Below are 15,456 nucleotides of genomic sequence, written 5' to 3'. Positions count from 1 at the left end.
AAAAAAAAAAAAGAGTCTCACACTTTCCTGCCCTGGCTGGCTTTGAGCCATGATCCTCAGATCTCAGCCTAGCGACCGGCTCCCAGCAAGAGTACAATTCTTTTTGGACAATGTCACCCTTTCCCTCACTCTCTTCCGGTTTTTTCCTTTCATCCCTGCCACAAGTTGTTTATATAGTTCATTTTCAACATAGTGTCCAGGGGGTAACACTGCTGCATTTGTTCACTTTTTGATTCTCTCTTTTTTTTGTCGTAGGGCTTGAACTCTGGACTGTCCTTCAGCTCTTCAGCTCAAGGCAAGCACTCTACCACTTGAGCCACAGCGCCACTTCTGACTTTTTCCATTTATGTGTTGTTGAGGAATTGAACCCAGGGCTTCCTGCATGCAAGACAAGCCCTCTACTACTGAGCCACCTTCCCAGTCCTGTCTCTCTATTTTTGTGCAAGCTAATTAAAACAGAAAAAAAACATAGGGGAAAAAATAGGGAAAGTAATGTGACATCTCATGATTATAATCAGGGCTGGTGAAGCAGCTCAGTAGTAGAGTGCTTGCTGTCTACATTCAGGACCCTGGGTTCAATCCATAGTACTGGAAAACAAAACAAAACAAAGTTAAAAGTGAAAACAAAAACCTACTTCACAGTGACAGCCACTGATGATATTTTTACAGACTTCCTTATAGAAAGTTTCCATGTTTGTTTCTACCATTTTTATGATTCAGAGGACTTCATGCTAGGCAAAGAACTCTACCACTTTCTTGCTCTTTTTTTTTTTCTTGTCATTTATGGGGCTTGAACTCAGGGCCTGGGTGCTGCCCTGAGCTCTTTTGCTCAAGGTTAGCACTCTACCACTTTGACCACAGTGCCACTTTTGGTTTTCTGGTGGTTAATTTGAGGTAAGAGTCTCAAGATGACTTTTTAGGCTGTTTTTGAACCATGATTCTCAGGTTTCAGTCTCCTCAGTAGCTAGGATTACAGGTGTGGGTCACCAGCACTCAGCTGGCTTTAGATTTTTGATAACAGATCCCCCCACCCACCTGTAATACTTATGGGCATGGTAAAGGGAGCTGTTACCCCCCAAGCTGTGGCAGCCAGGGCTCTGCTGGTCAGCCTTGCGCCAGGCCTGGCAGGATCCAGGAATGGAAACTATTTTTAGTCCAGCCTTGCTAGGCCAGCAAGTCCTAAAGGTCATCCCTTTTAGGCCTGTTGGAATCTCACACCTTCTCCAGACTACCCTGATTAAGCAGGTAGGCAGCCTGAACATGAATCTTCACAATGCCTTGCTTGAGAACTAAAATACCAGGATCCATTTTATATAGGCAAAGAAAAGGGCCCAGAGAGACCTCAGGAGTTGCCAAGAGCAGAAATTCAGTGACAGGCCTGTTTCAGATCCTTGCCTGTCTGTTTCTATATCCTGCACCCATCCTCTTAGACTGTCCAGGCTAAGAACAACATCAGAACTATCGCCACACAGCTGCCTGTTGAAGATCTGTTCTCTCTAGTGGAATCTTTTCTTGGTCACTAGGACTAGGATGGGTTCTGGCTTCCCTCCTTGGCAGAGCTAAAGTCTGTGGGAACTGGGACATCTGTTTGTATCTGCCTGGTTTCCCTAAGAAGGAAACCCATGTATCCATGGGAGCTTTACCAGGTTCCTGGGCCCAGGGCCTAACTGGGGAGAAAATAAACTCCAGGCCATTCTTACAGACTCAAGAATCCTGGCCATGGGCCATGGTGGCGCCCTCAATCCTGGAGGCCACAGCCTCGTGGCAGCCCCACCCTGCCTGGTCAGGTGACTCAGGCAGAAATCAGAGCAGGAAGGAGGCTTTGGACCTGGGCTATTTATGGTCACTCCAGGGCCCCCAGGCCTCCACTCCCCACTCTGGGAGAGGCCACTTGGTTTGTGAAATCCAAGTCCTGCTTCTGGCACCAGCTGGTGTGTTGTCCATTTATAGCATATGCTGTGGGAATGGAGGAGGACCCAGTTCTGGGACAGTTGGGCTGAGCTGAATCTCCAGACTTTTCTCTGGCTTCAAACTTGACAAATGTTCATTTGCGAAACCCATAGCATGTGAGACCCCTGCTGGATTCTGGGGGCACAGAAATGAGTCCCATTAGTGCTTCTGCCTGGCTGTCCTAGCTAGAGGAGAGAAGAGACAGTGTGTTTTCTCTTATATTTCACTGGCCAGAGTTGTATCATCTCTCCTTTCTCACATTGACAAGGAAGAGGGAAGCAATGATGGCTATCTTTGACCAAGATGTTCCCCCTCAGTTGGGGAGAAGCTGACTTTCCAGGGCTCAGGAGAAAGTGGGGAGATGGTTTTTGTCTGTCAGATAGGCTGTGATGTGTCTCATGTCAATTGTCCTTTGAGATATAATCCAGTAGTGAGTCCTGGGGTAAATCATTGCTACAGTAGTGGTGAGCCATTTTAGGACTGATCCCCAAACATCAGAACTAGATTTAGTTCTCTTTATACTACAAAGCAAGGGCTGGTGGAATGGTTCAAATTGTAAAGTGCCTGAGATCCTGAGTTCAAACCCCAATTTAACCAAACAAAATAAAACAACAACAACACACCCTTACTTTCAATATAATTTTTTTCCAACCTCAGTAGGGTTTGTAACTGCCTCTCTCATGCACCTTTGAATGGTCTTTCAACCCGAGGGGTGTCTCCAGCAAACCAAGAACTGCTTCCCAATCCTTTCCTGGGCTGAACTCCCAGATGGGTCATAGTGGTTGGGCCTTGATTGTAAATGTGAGATGTTCTAGGGAGAAGGTATTACAGTTGAGAGCAGAGGAAGGGAGGATACCCAAGGCTGACTGTAGAGCAGCTGGGGTAGAATGTGGCTAGTGAAAAAGAGATGTTATCGGATGGATGAGTCTTACCACCTAGATATGTATACTGCCTTCCTAATAGGTTAGGATAGAGAGGAGGAGTCTGTCACCTATCAGAATTGGGAATAGTCCTGGTGCCAGGGCATGTTGACAGCCACTGTTGGGGTCAGTTTCCCTTCTTCCTTGCTAATAGAAGATGATTTTATTGTGTAGAGACAGGCATAGTCGCTGGGCACCAGTGGCTCATGCCTATAATCCTAGCTACTCAAGAGGCTGAGATCTGAAGATCATGGTTCAAAGACAGCCTTGGCAGGAAAGTTTGTGAGACTCTTACCTCCAAATAACCACCAGAAGAGAGTGCTAGTCTTGAGCTGAAGAGCACAGGGACAATGTCCAGGCCCAGAGTTTAAGCCCTATTACCACCACCACCACCAATAACAAAAAAGAAACAAACAAACAGGTGCAGTCACAAAGGCTGAGGTGTGATTGTTCTGTCACATGACTATTCTATGAATGATTATTCCATTGTAGTGATGATTGTGCTAGCAGTGGGCACATAGGCCAGTTCTAGCCAATAAGGTGGAAGGAAATGTCTACTTGCAGCTTTATGGATGTATTTACTTTGCTGAAAAGAGGGAGATAGGAAGAGATACTCCTTTTCCTGCTTTTCTCTTCCTACTTTGGGTTTTGTCACATGAGGAATGGTTAGTTTGTGTCAGCCATGCTGTGGTCACGGGGAAGACCAAGAGAAAGGTCAAGAATTCAGTGTTATTTAGCCCCTGAACCAATCCTGAACTGCCTTCCTCAAGGCTTCTTGGTGAGGAAGTAGAGATGTGGCTCAAGTGGTAGAGTGCTAGCCTTGAGCAGAAAAGCTGAGGAACAGTACCCAGACCATGAATTCCAGCCACATGACTGGCACAAACAAATACACTGTTGGCAGACATTCAGTCATTGTCAGTTAAACATACATTTAGCAAGAATGACCAAACTGTTTTTTGTTTTTGTTTTTGTCAGTCGTGGGGCTTGAACTCTAGGCCTAGGTGCTGTCCCTGAGCTTTTCAGCTCAAGGCTAGCGCTCTACCATTTGAGCCAGTGCCACTTCCGGCCTTTTCTGTTTATGTGGTGCTGAGTAATTGAACCCAGGGCCTCATGCATGCAATGCAAGCACTCTATCGCTGAACCACCTTCCCACCCCAACCAAACTTTTATTAGCAGTCAGCCTTGATTTATATTGGCTACCAGAAAACTGTATGATTGATCACAAGGCAGGCAGAAAGAAGAGCTTATACAAGTGTCATGTTTGGAAAGTTACAAAACCAGAGAAAAGACCAAATTAGGAAATGGTAATATTAGGTTAAAATGCTTCTTAAACATAAGCAGACTATTCAACTCAGGTAAGGGGTTTCCTAATACTGAAGATGGAAGAATATTAAGGAATATTAAAGATGAAGGTATATATAAACATGAATATAATACTTCATATGCTAATAAATGGAGAGGTAATGGCAAGCAATAAGACAGTGGCAGAGCATTCTCATGTTCTGGTTCCCATCTTTGTGTTCTTTCCCCTCAGTTGTCTGTTTTCTTTAAATGGCCATCTTAGCTGAAAATATGTTGACAAATGATTTGTATCAAGAATACATAAAAAGAAGCAGGGGGGCTGGGAAGGTGGCTCAGTGGTAGAGCGCTTGCCTTGCATGCATGAGGCCCTGGGTTCGATTCCTCAGCGCCAGATAAGCAGAAAAAGCCGGAAGTGGCACTGTAGCTCAAGTGGTAGAGTGCTAGCCTTGAGCTGAAGAGCTGAGCCCAGGCCCAGAGTTCAGGCCCCACAACTGGGAAAAAAAAAAAAAGAAAGAAGAAGCAGGGCACCGGTGGCTCACGCCTGTAATCCTAGCTACACAGGAGGCTGAGATCTGAGGATCTCAGGTTCAAAGACAGCCCGGGCAGGAAAGTCCGTGAGACTCTTATCTCCAATAAACTACTAGAAAACTGGAAGTGGCGCTGTGGCTCAAGCAGTAGAGCGCTTGCCTTTAGCTGAAGAGCTGAGGGACAGCGCCCAGGCCCAGAGTTCAAGCCCCATGACCAACAAAAAACAAAACAACAAAAAACAAAAAAACAGCCATCCTGAAGGTCCAGATCCTTTATCTTCATTAGTATTTAGTTACGCTACCATGTCTTGCTGCAAAGGGCCCTGGAAAATGGTCTTTCTTTTGGCTGGTCATGTGTCTATAAACCAGGGAGAAGCTGCGTGAATGGATATTGGTAGACATCCAGTGTTTTCTACCCCATTACCCCACTGGGAACTTTAGCTTGGAATAAGATAGTGATATTGGACAGGACTTAGACTCTTTTTTGTGGGGGAGGATGCTAGCTTTAACTTGCATGACCTTCCTTCCTTCCTTCCTTCCTTCCTTCCTTCCTTCCTTCCTTCCTTCCTTCCTTCCCTCCTTCCCTCCTTCCTTCCTGTCTCTCCCTCCGTTTCCCTCCCTACCTCCCTCTCCCCCTTTCTTGTTTTTTGTTTTTTTCCCTGTCTCTCAAGGCTAGCACTCTACCACTTGAGCCACAGATCCACTTCTGGCTATTTTGATGCTTAATTGGAGATGAGTCTCACAGATTTTCCCGCCTGGGTTGGCTTCGAACCGTGATCCTCAGATCTCATGCCTATAGCCAGAATTACAGGCATGTGCCACCAGCATCTGGCATGATTTAGACTCTAAACTGATGATAATGATGTCTGCTGGTAGGTAACTGCTGGCCTTTCTCTTGACCAGTTAAGTACATGAAGGAGGTTTCACCGTATTTCAAGAATTCTGCTGGCGGCACTACAGTTGCTTGGGACTCACCTCCTGCCTCACCCCTTCAGCGGCAGCCATCCTCCCCTGGCTCCCAGCTCCGGAACCTCAGTGAAGCCAAACACGTGCCCCTGAAGATGGCATATGTCTCAAGAAGGTGCACTCCCAATGACCCAGAGCCCAGGTAAGGCTAGGATTGGGAGCACTCATGATGAGAGCCTTGGTGTTCCCTCTGTGTTGTAGAAATAAGCACAATAAGCACAGAGTAAGTGCTTAAGAAATAGGCTAAACAGGGTTGGGAAGGTGGCTCAGTGGTATAGAGCGCTTGCCTTGCATGCCTGAGGCCCTGGGTTCGATTCCCCAGCACCACATAAGCAAAAAGAAAAAAAGCCAGAAGTGGCGCTGTGGCTCAAGTGGTAGAGCGCTAGTCTTGAGCTGAAGAGCTGAGGGACAGCCTCCAGGCCCAGAGTTCAGGCCCCACGACTGGATCCCCCCCCCAAAAAAAAAAAGAAATAGGCTAAACAGATGCATGAGTGAAGTTTTGTGCTGGTGTGCTTTGTGTCTCATTTCTTCCTGTGGGCATTTCACATCTAAGCAAGAAGTAGGTTTGAGAAGGAGTCCTGGGTTCAGGACCTGGCTGTTCTTGACCTAGTCTCTCTTTCTCATTGACCTTCTAGACTCTCCATGAATTGAGATTGTTGGTCTTTTTGTTTTTGTGCCTGAACTGGGGCTTGAGCTCAGTTCTTCACCTCTTGCTTGGCTTTTTTCACTCAAGACTGGTGCTCTATCACTTAAGTCATATCTCTACTTTGGCATTTTTCTGATTTATTGGAGATAAAATCTCTTAGATTTGTCTGCCACTGCCTGCCCCATGAGGTAAAAAAACAGGTGATCCACAGGTCATTTATGGTTACTCTATTGAAAGTACCTTTAAAATTCTTTTTATTATTAAGCAGTTATACAAAATGTTTACAATTCCTTAAATCAGGTTATGAGTACAATGCCTCTTGATCATTTCCATTCTTCTCCCGCATTTTTCCCTCCTCCTATCCCTACTCTCAAGTCATGTAGTTCAATTTTTCATTAAGTGAAGATGAGCAGAATTGCTCTTTCGTGAGATTCCTAACACCTTAAGGTTCCCAGCCTGATCCCAGACATTATCCACAGTGTGTGTGTGTTTCTAAGTGTGTGTGCACATAGATCACATGTAAGTACAAGTGTGTATTTGTATATACTTACATGGGAATGGGGGTAGATTTGTTCATATGTATTTATATGGGGTAGTGTTGATGCTCTACCACCTGAGCCATATCTTCACTTCTGGCTTTGTTGTTGTGTCAGTCCTGGGGCTTGAACTCAGGGCCTGGATGCTGTCCCTGAGCATTTTTGCTCAAGGCTAATGCTCTCCCATTTGAGCCACAACTCCACTTCTGTTTTTTTTTATAGTTAATTGGAAATAAAAATCTCATATAGACTTTCTGCCTGAGTTAGCTTTGAACCAGGATCTCCGCCTTCTGAGTAACTAGGATTTTAGGCATGTGCCACTAGTGCCTGGCTCAGTTTTAGGTTTTTGCTGGTTAACTGGAGATAAGATTCTCTTGGGATTTTGTCTGTCAGGGCTAGCTTTGAACCTTGATCCTCATTCTCTGGAGTCGCTTGGATTACAGGTGTGAACTATCCATGCTTGACTGAGATAGGTGGTCTTGATAACTTTGCCTGAATCAGCCTTGAAGTCTCAGTCCTTCTGCTTTTGCCTCCTGAGTAACTGGGATTATAATTGAGTCCTATGTCAGCTGGCTCTCTCACATTTTTGTTGTTGAATCAAATCAATAGGTCAAGCAGAACAGAAATGAACTTCCCCTTTTTGTTGGAGAAGTGGATGTGTACAGGCAGAACCTTTGGTGACTCAATACCCTACCTAGGAAAGATATCTCTGCAGAGGTATCTGTCTATCTAGAGACTCTCTAGAGACTTTTATATATGAATCATTGGTCAGAACTGGCTCACATGGCTATCCATAGCTGCAAGGGAAGCTGGAAATTCTTTTTTTTTTTGGTCAGTCATGGGGCTTGAACTCTGGGCCTGGGCGCTGTCCCTGAGCTCTTCAGCTCAAGGCAAGCTCGCTACTTCTTCAGCCACAATGCCACTTCCAGTTTTCTGGTGGTTAATTGGAGACAAGGGTCTCATAGACTTACCTGCCTGGGCTTGAACCATGATCCTCAGATCTCAGCCTCCTGAGTAGCTAGGATTATAGGTGTGAGCCACCGGTGCCCAGCTGATTGTGTATATATTTGTGTGTTACGTCAGTCTCTTGTCCTTCCATTTCATGAAAACTGAACAATTGTGGCTGGAGTCCTCTGCTTGGAGCCTGGCTCCTGATAATCTTCATGGATCCCCTGTGGTTTCTTCTCATTTGGTGGTGGGTGAGGTTTCTTGGGCCAGATTATCTGGTGGGGCATCTATAACCCAGAGCCAGCCCTTCCCTCTAACCCATTGTGCCTGCAGGTACCTGGAGGTCTGTGCAGCAGATGGCCAAGATAACCTCTTCTTGAGGGCCAAGGATGAAGCCAGTGCAAGGTCATGGGCAAGTGCCATCCAAGCCCAGATTGGCACACTGGTGCCCTGGGTCAAGGACGAGCTGCAGGCATTGCTGGCAGCCACAGGCACGGCTGGGAGTCAGGACATTAAGCAGATCGGCTGGCTGACTGAACAGGTGCCCACTGGGCCTGGGGCCTAGCCCTCCCCCTTTTTTCCTTCCCTGTTCCTGATACTCCCTCATCACCCTGGTCCCCCTGACCTCTGACCTCTCCCTCCATATACCTTCTCACTACTGCTTTTCTTTCTATAGTTGCCTGGTGGGGGCACAGCTCCCACCCTAGCCCTACTGACAGAAAAGGAGCTGCTTCTCTACAGTGCTCTACCCCAGACCCGTGAGGCCCTGAGCCGGCCAGTCCGCACTGCCCCGCTCATCGCTACCAGGTACCCATGGGCAGGAGTGGTATGCTACACCCAAGAGTTTGGGGGAAATGGGCCTGAGAAGCTGTGAACTCCAACCCTATTCTGCCCCCATTTATCCTCCAACTGATCTAAAGTAATCTCTATCCTCACTAGGCTTCAGTCCTCTCATCTGTAAGATGAGGGCTTAGAACAGAAGGCTTTGTGAAGTCTTACTGGTCACCAATTTGTTGATACCTATACCTTGAACTGCATGGTTGAGGGAACACAGAGCTGACCCCAGCAATTGCTGCCATCACTGTAGAATCCAGTTGTGTGGGAGACAGATCCAGGGACAGCCATTACAATGAAGTCATATTATCCACTTCACTAATTCTGCCTGGCCTGGTCAGGGAAGGCTTCCCAGAGGAGGTGGCATTTGATCTGTCCTCTGATGGATGAGTAGGAATAGGTTGTTTAGACAAGGGTATAAGAGCATCTTCAGAGGTGTGAAGGGTGTAGAACTATGAATGTGGGGTAGGCAGGTGTATCCATATAGGAAACAGGGAGAAGGAAGATGGAGTTGGCCAGGTTTGGCCTTTGTAGTCCCTATACAATCTGGAGAAGGAACGCTAGCTTCCTTTTATCACTTGGAGCAGCATTGGAAGGGTTGAGATGGGGAGCCTGGTGACAGGCTGCATTTTAGGAGAAAACCTGTGGCTGCCACGTGGACCTTGTGGGCAGAAGGAGGGAGAGATGGAGGGGGTGGGTGAAGGCAGCAGATGGAGAAGAAAGTCAGCACTTGCAGTGGGGAGCAGGTGGTGGGAAATCTCCTAGGCTATGTGCTTTGCCAGCTGGGAAGGCTGCAGGAGAAAGGGTGGTCTCCGGTGAACAAGAGGCTTGGAGCTTATATCTGGAGCGGGGGCAGTGGGATAGAGGCTGAGTGAGGTGCTGAGTCAAGTCCAAAGTAGAGGTCGGGCACTTGGGGAGCATGGAGGAGGAGCTTCTGGACTTGTGGGTTTGCAGCTCAGAGCTGGAAAGTGGTTTCCATGGGAACTGAGAGAGTGGGTAGAGTGAGGAGCAGAGAGAGCTAAGGGTCAGCACTTGGAGGTCTGCTGGCCAGAGTGAGCCCATGCCTGCCCAAGGCCACACAGCAAGTGAGGGTCAGGCCAGCTGGACCTGGGTCCTTCATCCGCAAGGTCTCCCCTTCCTGGGCTGGGCTCTGGTCCAGATGGCAGGAGCTTGCTGGCACGAGGGATCGTGGACCGCCTGCCTAATCAGGTGACTTGAGCTCCCAGCACGTGTCATGATTTGAGTGACTGTGAACACAGTGGTGAACAGAGCAGAAAAAAGCATTTCTACCAACACAAGTAAATAGCATGGCATTTCAGGTGCCATGGTGAAGAGGAAGGCTAGTGGATGGGGGCTATTTTAGATAGAGAGGTCACAGAGGGCTTCTCCGAGGAGGGGACAGTGAGGGGTGAGCCAGACTGAGACTCAGGAAGCATATCCAGGCGGAGAGGGGGCAGGGTCGTGGGACATGCCTCGTGCCAAGTTGCTCAGTGACCCCTCAGATGTCTTATCCCTGTCAGATGGTAAAAGAGTCACTCTGCCTGGAACTGCTCCCCCCATCCCTGCCCAAGGCCTCTGGCTCAGCCCTCTGCCCTCTTCCCCCAGGCTGGTCCATTCAGGCCCCTCCAAGGGCTCTGTGCCCTATGATGCAGAACTCTCCTTTGCCCTGCGCACGGGCACGCGCCACGGCGTGGACACTCACCTGTTCACTGTGGAGTCACCGCAGGAGCTTGCTGCCTGGACCCGGCAGCTGGTGGATGGCTGTCACCGGGCCGCTGAGGGTGTGCAGGAGGTGTCTACAGGTGCGCTGGGCAGATCGAGGAGCCACTCTGGTGATGAGCCTCTTATCCCCAGAGACATTCAAGCTTTTGATGGGGTTACAAAGTGGGATTTGGGGAGGGGACCTGGTAGGTAGTGAGCCTGCTCCCTGCTGTCTTTCTTGCTTTGTGTTTGTGGTTTGGCTGTTGGGAATAGAGGTAGATAGGGTCAGATAAAATACAGGACATTCAGTTTGATTTTGATTTCAACTTCAAATAAACTGTGATTTTTTTTTTTTTTTTTGCTGGTCCTGGGGCTTGAACTCAGGGTCTGGGAACTGTCTCTGAGCTGCTTTTGCTCAAGGCTAGCACTCTACTACTTAGACCCACAGTGCCACTTCTGGTTTTCTGGTGATTAATTGGAGTTAAGAGTCTCACAGGGCTGGGAATGTGCCTCAGTGGCTCAGTGCCTAGCATGCATGAATCCCTGGGTTTGATTTCTCAGTACCACATAAACAGAAAAAACTGGAAGTGGTGCTGTGGCTCAAGTAGTAGAGTGCTAGCCTTGAGCAAAAGAAGCTCAGAGACAGTGCCCAGGCCCCGAGTTCAAGGCCCAGGACTACCAAAAAGAAAAAGTCTCAGACTTTTCTGCACAGTCTGGCTTTGAACTGCAATCCTCATATCTCAGTCTCCTGAGTAGCTAGGATTATAGGTATGAGCCACAAGTGCTTGGCTCATGAACACTTTGTGTGTGCGCATGTGCCAGTACTAGGACTCAAACTAAGGGTCTTGAATTCTTTTTTTTTTTATTTTTCTTGTCTTTTTTTAATTGTGAAAATACTGTACAGAGGGGTTACAATTACACGGGCAAGATAATGAGTATACTTCTTATCAAGCATTGTAGCCTCCTCCTTTGTTTCCCCTTCCCATCCCATCCTCCCCCCGCCCCCTCCCCCAGGTCTTGAATTTTTGTTTGGCTTTTTCCACTCAAAGCTAGTATTCTACTATGCAAGCCACAGCTCCCTTCCAGATTTTTTTTTTTTTTTTTGCTGGTTAACTAGACTTGTGAAACTTATTGACTTGTTTGCCTGGGTTGGCTTTGAACCACAATCCTTAGCTCTCAGCCTCTTGTATAGCTAGGATTGTAGGTATGAACCACTGATGCCAGGCTTACTTTTTTATGTTTGTGCAAGTCTAAGTTATCTACTTTTTATAAGAAATTTTAATTTAAGTGAATCATTCTATACCTTTAGGGAGTAAGCTCTTTTTTTTTTTTTTTCAGTCATGGGGCTTGAACTCTGGGCCTGGGTGCTGTCCCTCAGGTCTTCAGCTCAAGGCTAGTACTCTACAACTTGAACCATAGTGCCACTTCTGGTTTTCTGGTGGTTTATTGGAGATCGAAGTCTCATGGACTTTCCTGCCTGGGCTGGCTTTGAACCATGATCCTCAGATCTCAGCCTCCTGAGTACCTAGGATTACAAGCTACCGACGCCCAGCTCCATGACATACTTTATGCCCCCATGGTTGTGGTGCTAGGGTTGGAATTCAGAGCCTGTACATGTTAGATAAGCATGCTACACCTGGGCCATATCAACCTAAGTAGTCCCCTTCTGCTCACAGCGCTGCCATTAGTGGGACTAGAAGCAGCTGTGTGTTCTCTGAGGGCCCATCTTTCTGTATTTCAAGGTGGGAATGACAGAAGGTGGCTGCACAGGTGTCAGGGCAGTGAGCCTCCCATCCTTTGGGGTAGTTGAACCCTGCTCTGTGGAGCTGGCAGTGTGTGAGGTACCAGCTGTGCCTGTGCCCTCGTGCCTTCCTGCAGCCTGCACATGGAACGGCCGTCCCTGCAGCCTCTCTGTGCACATTGACAAGGGTTTCACACTATGGGCGGCTGAGCCTGGTGCAGCCCGAGCTGTGCTGCTCCGACAACCCTTTGAGAAGCTGCAGATGTCCTCGGATGATGGCACCAGCCTCCTCTTTCTGGACTTTGGGGGTGCTGAAGGAGAGATTGTAAGTGATGGGCTGCCTCTGTACCTTGGGAGTAGTGGGGGGGGGGATACTGTCCTGGAGGCCAGGCTGGACAGAGCCCCTGACCCTTCTCTCCATTCATCCTGCAGCAACTGGACCTGCACTCGTGTCCCAAAACCATGGTCTTCGTCATCCACTCCTTCCTCTCGGCCAAAGTCACTCGCCTGGGGCTCTTGGCCTAGATGTCACCAGATATACTCACCCTGAAGAGGGGGTTGTCCCTCATAAGGCCAGATCTGGCTCACTGCCAAATGCCTGCTCACTGTTGGGCTGAGGGAAAGGAGAGGAGAGGAGCAGGGGCCTCAGAGACTCAGCCTCTGAGGGAGGCTGGTTTGGTCTCAGGGACCAGGACCCAGACCCAGGACACTGCGGACCTGCCTGTGATGGGGCGGCCTTCCCGCTGCCCACCTCCACCAGTGCCTTTTGCAGAGATATTTTGTGTACACAGAAGCCATTCCGAGCCTGGGACCTGCCTCAATGGGGATCCTGACCCCAACTGACAGCTGGGTTTGGCCCCTAAGCCACCCCCAGAGGCCCCTCTGAAGCTGAAGTGCCCTGAGCCAGCGACAAGAGAAAGAAGAGGAGCCTTTCTGTTCACTTCCCTTCAGCTCCACCACTGTGGGGCACCTGGTTTTTCTCTTCATCCTCTCTCCTCCTTTTATTTGGATAATAAACAGCCTGTGAGCACATAGGCAGACCTGCTCAGTGTCTGTGGTTTGTGTCTTGGCCTTTGGGCACTGTGGTGGCCTCAGACCAAGCATTAGGGCGCCTTTCCAAGAGAAGGGACAGACTTTAAGAGGCCCCAAAGAGAGGGCATTGCTTATGTTATGTGACAAATTAACCTACAATTTATTGATCTAAAGCAATACTTATCATTCCTTTGGTTCTGTGGGTCAGGAACTTGAGAGGGGCTAAGCTGGGCTGCTTGTGTCTCAGGTCTCTCATGAAGCGCAGTCACTATGTCCTGTGAGGGCTGGGCTGGACCACTTCCTGTATCGCTCAGGTTTGTGACTGTTGGCAGGAGATCTCAGGTCCTGGACACATAGGTCAAACCATAGAGAAAATAAGTATCTCCATAGATGGCTTCCTCCAGAGTGAAAACAAGGAAGAGGGAGCAAGGAGAGATAAACAGAGCCTCTTAGGAACCCATTGCCACTTCTGCATGCAAAGTGAGTCACAGTTGAGGCCACATTTAAGGAGAGGCATTCGTACCACATCCTGAAGAAAGGGTTCATTTGAATGAGTACTTGTAGCCTATTATGAACACATCCTGACATTCTATCTATCTATCATGAGGCTGTTAAGGTAGCCCTTCCACCTGGATGAGGTGCTTCTAGGGCTGTGGACTGGGCTTGAGCTGCGTGAGGCTGGTGGGCATAGGCACAGAGCTCTGGGTCCATGCTACCTGAAGGATTGTAGCTCTGCTAGCTGTGCATCAACTTTTAAATATAAATTAAAATGAACCCCCCCTCACAATAGCTGCATCCCATGTGGCAGTGGCTCCTCCACTGCTTCAAGCAATTCTAATTGTACCTGGCATCTGTGGTTCTCACCTGTAATCCTAGCTACTCAGGAGGCTGAGATCTGAGGATCAAGGTTTGAAGCCAGCCTGGGTAGGAAATTCCCTGAGACTCTGTGTGTGTGTGTGTGTTGGTTGCAGGGCTTGAACTCTGGGCCTGGGGACTGTCCCTCAGCTCTTCAGCTCAAGGCTAGTGCTCTACCACTTAAGTCACAGCACCACTTCTGGCCTTTTCTGTTTATGTGGTGCTGAGGAATCAAACCTGGGGCTTCATGCATGCAAGGCAAACACTCTACCACTGAGCCGCCTTCCAGCCCCTCCATGAGACTCTTTATCTCTAATTAACCACCAAAAAGCTGGAAGTAGAGTTGTGGCTTAAGTGGTAGAGTGCCAGCCTTGAGTAAAAAAAAGGGGGGGCAGTTTCCAGGTCCTGAATTCAAGACTTAATACCAGCACACACCCACACAAAGCAATTGAACCACCATACGAGGAAACTACACATGCCAGAGCCAGAGATGGTTCTGGAAACTAGATAGTAGGTGTTGCAGATAAGCAGAGACATTACAGCCTTGATCATCTAGCCTATCCTCTGTTAGTCCACTGTTTACTTGCTCTGGGTTGGTCCTTGGGGACAGAAGGTGATATAACTGAGAGGAAGACTAATGGGTCCTGAGCCTCAAAAGACTCCTCAGAAGCTCCCACAGTCAAATGTGTGATTCTGATTGGGCAGGCACAAGGAGGTAGCCAAGAAGGCAGTGGGACCTAAGCTGGTTGGGGAGCAAGGGGACATTTCTCTCAGGAAATGAAAGCAGAGGTCTGTCTGAATCACATGCTTATCAGCTATTCTTGTTCTAATGCCATGGAAAAATCCAGCCCTATCTCATGGACTCCAACAACTGGCATTTATTTTCATGATTTGAGGCTGGCTGCACATTGACTGCAGGTTGACCAGTGTGGTCTGGTTTGGGCAGTTTTGCTCCAGAGTGTGGGTTGGGCTTAGATCTGTTCCGCATTCTTCCTGAAGCCTAGGATGAAGGGACACTGGATCCCAGGACATGATTTTCCCTCAGCAGGCCACTCCAAGTAAATAAAAGTAAGTCACACATCTTCAGCCAGACATTTTGGGAAAGAAATAGGCCCCACTCAGTGGGAAGAAAAGAGGAGTGAAAAATTCTTTCAACCAATAGAAGTGAGACAGGTGGAAAGGGCAGTGCACCCCAGAAAAGCATCTGGGTGGAGGGTCTCAAGGTCAAATGGAACACCAGGTTCCCAAATTCTTGGAATCTGAGGGGTTTGTTTACATCATGTTCATTGCTTGAGATGCCATACTGGTCCAGAAATCCTCTATTAACTTTCTGGATAGCTACCACAACCCCAGTGCTCTCTAGGTTTGTCTAACTGCTACCACCCCTGAGACAGTGTGTTCGTGACATGGCAGCCACCTTGTAGCAAAGATGCCAGGACTCAGAAGTGACTAGTAGGCCATAGTTACCCAGTTAATAGCAGTTGTTAATAGCAGAGCC

At 48.2% G+C, this 15,456-nt stretch overlaps 1 protein-coding gene across 1 annotated transcript in view; it reads left to right on the top strand.

Annotated features, from left to right (window-relative positions):
* The window catches only part of Snta1 (syntrophin, alpha 1), a 31,456-nt gene extending 18,353 nt beyond the window's left edge, over positions 1-13,103 (top strand). Inside the window, exons 4-9 of the mRNA XM_013010686.1 lie at positions 5,603-5,807; positions 8,129-8,336; positions 8,472-8,602; positions 10,235-10,431; positions 12,209-12,396; positions 12,504-13,103. Of these exons, the coding sequence (XP_012866140.1) occupies positions 5,603-5,807; positions 8,129-8,336; positions 8,472-8,602; positions 10,235-10,431; positions 12,209-12,396; positions 12,504-12,596 (1,022 nt within the window). The 3' untranslated portion in view covers positions 12,597-13,103. The remainder of the gene's footprint in view (positions 1-5,602; positions 5,808-8,128; positions 8,337-8,471; positions 8,603-10,234; positions 10,432-12,208; positions 12,397-12,503) is intronic.
* Positions 13,104-15,456: the final 2,353 nt, after the last annotated feature.

Source organism: Dipodomys ordii, unplaced genomic scaffold (genome assembly GCF_000151885.1).
Source record: "Dipodomys ordii isolate 6190 unplaced genomic scaffold, Dord_2.0 Scaffold13, whole genome shotgun sequence".
NCBI lineage: Eukaryota > Metazoa > Chordata > Mammalia > Rodentia > Heteromyidae > Dipodomys > Dipodomys ordii.
The sequence above is the reverse complement of the archived record's forward strand: the minus strand, read 5'-3'. Positions and strand labels throughout refer to the sequence as shown.